The sequence below is a fragment of the Pygoscelis adeliae genome, unplaced genomic scaffold (assembly GCF_000699105.1).
Source record: "Pygoscelis adeliae isolate BGI_AS28 unplaced genomic scaffold, ASM69910v1 Scaffold57, whole genome shotgun sequence".
Classification (NCBI taxonomy): Eukaryota; Metazoa; Chordata; class Aves; order Sphenisciformes; family Spheniscidae; genus Pygoscelis; species Pygoscelis adeliae.
In genome coordinates, this window is record NW_008825615.1 from 13,850,416 (window position 1) to 13,855,779 (window position 5,364).

General features: G+C 38.6%; 1 protein-coding gene across 1 annotated transcript in view; it reads right to left on the bottom strand.

The window, feature by feature from the left end:
* The window catches only part of LOC103924614 (zinc finger protein 451-like), a 42,499-nt gene extending 37,758 nt beyond the window's left edge, over positions 1-4,741 (bottom strand). The window contains 1 exon segment of the mRNA XM_009333171.1: positions 4,664-4,741. Coding sequence (XP_009331446.1) covers positions 4,664-4,741 — 78 coding nt within the window.
* Positions 4,742-5,364: the final 623 nt, after the last annotated feature.

Consider the following 5,364-nt stretch of genomic DNA (forward strand, 5'->3'; position numbering starts at 1 on the left):
GCTCACCTCCACACAGGGTGAGGTGAAAATTGAAATGTAAGAGAAGCTGAATTTCTTAATTTTTTCCAACTGGTTAAATTAAATAGTAACATAATGCAAAGATAGTGCCAACCCTGAGGATTCCATCACTGTAGAAGAGTTAAGAAACCAAGGATCAGTTAGTTTCATCCAACTCTTTGTACCTCCCCACAAGATGAACACGATCCCCTGAAAAGTATCTTGGCACGCAAGAGCCTGAGACTACAGAAGAAACAACACGGACAAGCACTCAATGAACAGCTGAAAGTCGTGGCCTCTCTAGCTGGCTATACTGGCATACTTGGCACCCTGAAAGCCATCAATGCTCAGTACTAAGATATGGTCAGTCTTCACATCTCATACGCAGATCCTTCACATTTAAAAAACCTCAAAAAACCCAAACACCCCTCCCATGCTCCGCTTCTCAATTATGTCTCTAAACAATCTTCAAAAGCCACTCTTCTCACCAACCAACAGCCACGCCACTGAACAATAAACCAATGGCTAAATTGCAGTTATTTCGGTTACTAGAAGAATTTCTAGTTTTAATTGATAGAAAATTATCTTTTGAGTCTCCAGGCAGCTGTGGTGTCTCTGCTGTTATTCATAGCTTTGGTTGAAAGCATTAACATTAAATCAACAAAGCTGTGATTTCACTATGCTATGCAAAATACCAATTGTAACAGTTAATATAATCAAATCTGTTTAATTGGTGGTTGGTAAAGATGGAGCCTCATATTCATCTCCAAGGACAGTTTCTTCTCAAGGAGTTCTGTGAAGCCCATTTGTACTGCCCCCAGAAGTTTTCTCAAAAAGTCCTAAGCTATGGTCTCACTTTCTTCCCTTCCCTCATTTCGATCAATCTCTGGGTAATCAGGCCTAGCTAACAGACACCTCGTCCACTGATACATCATGTAAGGTTTTTGGTTTGTTTGTTCCATTTTTAGCTTTACGTACATTCAGACCAAATAGCCAGTTTACTTAAAAAGCACAATTAAACTTTTGCATAATTATATACACAATAGCATACAGAAAGCATGAAACTAGCTTTCAATATATGTGACCACAGACTTAACATATCTTTGCCAAAATAATTATGCGAGCATAATTGTGTATACACATGTAAACACACAAATTATCATGGAACAAGCTTACATTAAAATAAATTAAAAAATCGGACACAAGTTGTACTATTTGTGCTCTAAATCTTTGTCCCAGCAGATTTCCAACTTTAAGACTGCTGAGTAACTGACCAATGCTGTGAACCAATATGCACTTAGAAAGTTTTGATTTCTGTAACCTAGCAAATACAAAAATCCAAGTCCTTGGCTGACTTGGGCTGCGAGCAAAAATAAAAGTCCTGCTTCAGAGATGCTTTGCAACACCTCTACAATTTTATTCTGTTCCTGCTGTGGTGCAACTGAAAGTCAGAGAGACAAATACTTGAGTCTGTATATCTAATATTTAACACCTCAAGGGGAAAGGAAACAAAACATTTAAATGGTAACTATCATGTTTCAGCAAATCCCTTGATTTTGGTATATCCCGGGGCCAAGTGTTCTTCAGATATCATTTTTATTGGAAAACAACAATTAAAAGGAAAACCAAAAACTTTACATGTTCCTTAAGACCTCTGTAGGAACTCAAAGAACTGCCCTTATTTTTAATGAATCAATTTTTCTAATGTCATTGGTTCCCAAAACTAGAAGTCCTCTTCAGGTTTGAAATAAAAACAAACATCCATTTGCAAGAAAGTAAGTGGCTGCTCCAACTCTTCCAGGACAGAAAGGGGCAGTATCTTTTGTTACAAAGTGCAGCCAAAACATTGTAAAAAGGAAAAGCTGCAAAGTATATGAAGTATGCTTGTTTTTCCTGGATCTCAAATCGAAATCAATTTAGAGCTCATTATTGAATAAGCCAGGGCCTATGGAAGTATGTTTTCCTTTGAATTCAGACTTTTGAAATAACAATCAATAGTGAAGAAAACTTGGCATAAATGTAACATTGCATCAGAAAATGAGAGTAACTTTTAAATACATAGATCTTCAATTTTCCAGTTGAGTTTTATTTTGGATACATAATCTTTTTATGTACTTAACAAATGTTTACAGAAAATAAACACGAATACCCTCCTTAACAGTGTTTGCCATTGTAACACAACAAAGGAGTCAGGAAGTATTTAAACACTTCATAAAACTATGTATTATTTTGAGGTTCCACATAGAGTAACAGAGGTAAAAAGAGCACCTGCCTAGGAAAGCCACCAACTTTATCAGGGATAACTTGTATTTTTTAAAAAAGCAGCATAATGATGAGCCTCACCTTTAAAGAAATTAGTCAGAAAAAAAAATATCAGTGGATCAATACCATTAAAAAAACCAAACAAACAAACCAAAACAACTCAGGAGGAGTCCAATGCTTTCAGTGCAGACTGTGGCAACTTGAATAATCTGTCTACTTAAGTGCCATAGACCCCATTAAACTTGTGAATCTCTTCACTCTTGCCTTATCCTTCCCAAGGAAACAGCGTGGGGGCCAGACCATCCTATCCTAAGAAATCAAGCCATTAGGAATAATGGCTTGCATTGCTGATGAAATTATATTTTTCTGCTGGTATGCAAAACTTAATTTAATGATTTTAAATGGACAAAATATGTGAGCAATTATGGAAAAACAGTTGTAAGTTTCCTGAATGGGGGTGAATCTGACTGTAAAAGCTTAAAAACTCTGGCAGCAGAAGAGATTACTTTTTCTCCGTCAAATGAGGACTTTTTGTCATAGTCCTACAGTAAGACTTCAAACACCCCAAGACATGTGATTGAAAGGGAAAAAAACTTTCAGTGTCATCATGATTATTCATTTTGTCCCAGTGCTTTGTTGTTAGAGTAAAAACACCCAACTTTCAAGAAAAAAAAAAAAAAAGCAGAAAAACACAAGAGATCACATGGCATACAACTATTTGTTTTCTCTCAAAATGAGCACAGGTTGAGATATCCAGGTGGCTTCTCTAATTCAATTTATACAGTACCACCTGGTGCACTGGGTCCTCAGGACATGCAAAAAATAGTACTTCAATGATCAGGTAGCTTTCACACATAACATTTATGAAGCTTATACACTTCTAGTCATACACATTATTATATGGAAATGATGATCTAAAGCTAGCCAAATAGTTTAGAAATCCTTTTGCAAAGTCCAAGTTCACGTTCAGTCAGAGGAGCAAATGGGAGATCCGAGGACACATTGCTGACATCAGGTGATGGCCAGGGTCAGACACCTTTCCCCTTGTATTCATCAACGACAACAGTAAGCTCCTCACCCCGAGGTACCAATCCCGCACAAACAAGCCTAAGCACAGTCATCTTCCTATATATAGCAGCCTCTCTCAGAAGCAATCATCACTGGGACCACAAAGGCTCCATATTATCCACAGACGAAACCAAGGAAAAAGAGGTAGCAGAAGCATTGATTTTAGCAAGTCTCTTTTCTTTCAATTACTGCTCTTGGTGCTCCAGCAGCCCTTCAATCATCACACATTCAAAGCTATACTAGCTTCCTCATTCTTTGCCCAGTGTTTCAAGAAAATGAAGCTTATACAATCATGCTACACATGAATGCTTGTGTGTGTGTATATAATAAACTTTGAACTCTAACATTAGTCAATTTTGACCAAATCAACTAAAAGACCAAGAAGTCTCAGAGATAATCAACTACTTATATTTTTCACAAAAATAAACATGTCCCTCATACTTGAGCACCTAAATACCCCTGCAGAAAAAGTTTGTACATTGAACTTTAATCCAACACCATTCAAAACTGGAAAAACAAAACCCATCTGGTTATTGTTCAACATGAAAAATGAGACAAATCCCTAGGAAGCCAGCCATTAGTTCTGGCATCAATTAACCACTTGATCTTATTCACATGACTTGTTCCTTAGGAAAAAATCATATTTCTGTTCTTGCATGTATCCCTGCCATCCAGCACCACTTCACTGATGATGGATTGAGGCCAGAACACAGGCAGCATGAAAAACATTCTGCTTTTCTTGGATATTCAACAGATGTAAGTGTCTTAAAGTTACATTCACGTAAGCCACACGTCAACATTACACTAGGTGTTGTACTGTAGCTATTATACAGTGCTTCACAACTTAAGACAACTGTTTAAGGCCTCTAACCCATGATTTCTTTCTTCTTCTAAACAAAGTATAGTGTTTTTTACATTGTTTTGCAGAGTGGGCAGTGCTTTATTCCATTAACTTCAGTGAGACTATTCATGAAGCAAAATGCTATGCAATATGATTACCAGAAGAGTCATCTACAGTGACGTCTCACATGCCTCACTGATCACTGTAATCCCCCACTCACCTGCTGGGATACTCAAGTCTATATTCTCTCTATAGGACCAACTGACATCATCTTATACCCTTCCAAAGAAAGGGTAGCTAAAGCTTTAAGATAAACTCGTTATCTGCCACGAAGATTTACAAATTAAATTATCTTTAAATCCAAAAGTAACACTTTCCATCAGAATATAATCAAGGTCATCAACACAGTACCCAGAGACCCCCTCCAATTTATTGGGCTACTGAGAGCATATTTACGATAACAGGCAGTAAGTTTCCAGTTCAAGACCTACTTACTCCAACGAACTCAATCTCATCTTCACTTTCAGAAGTTGATTTACTCTCATGAATGTTGATAGAGCTACGAGACTCCATTATCTAAACAGAAACAAACCAAAACATACTTCATTTTATTTTGTAATTTTAACTACACAGCATTTTCCATTTTATGCCTACTTTGGCTTTACAACCTATCTGCACTCAACAAGCCTCTCTATATCATTCACTGACAATTATCAGTAATACCAGAATAAGTGATAATTTTGACTCGAACCACGTTAGTACACTTTTCCAATTATGCAAAACGTGGCCCAATCTCTACAAAGCATCCCAATACCTATGTTCCTCCAGCAGCCATGGCTATAGCGTACCGCCAGAGTTCAACAACATGCTTAAGTCTGAACACCTGAGCAAGAGACAGACCGGAGCTCTAGCCTAACGGCGCTGTACTACCGCTGCAACACAGAGGACGGTTTAGTAACAGTACGGGGTGAGGCGTAATTAGCAGCTACAGGTACTCTTGACGCCTTTGGCCCCTTTAGGACCACAGCAGAGCCAAAAGGCTGAGCTTCCTGCTTCAAAACCAGCGCCGTCCTGCCAAACGGAAGGTCTCCATGAGCGGCGAGGAACCGCGGCCCGCCCGAGGGCGGCCCCGGCAGCGCGGACCCACCGAGCGCTTTGCTGACTCACGTTTCGTTACCCGCACGGACACCCCAGCC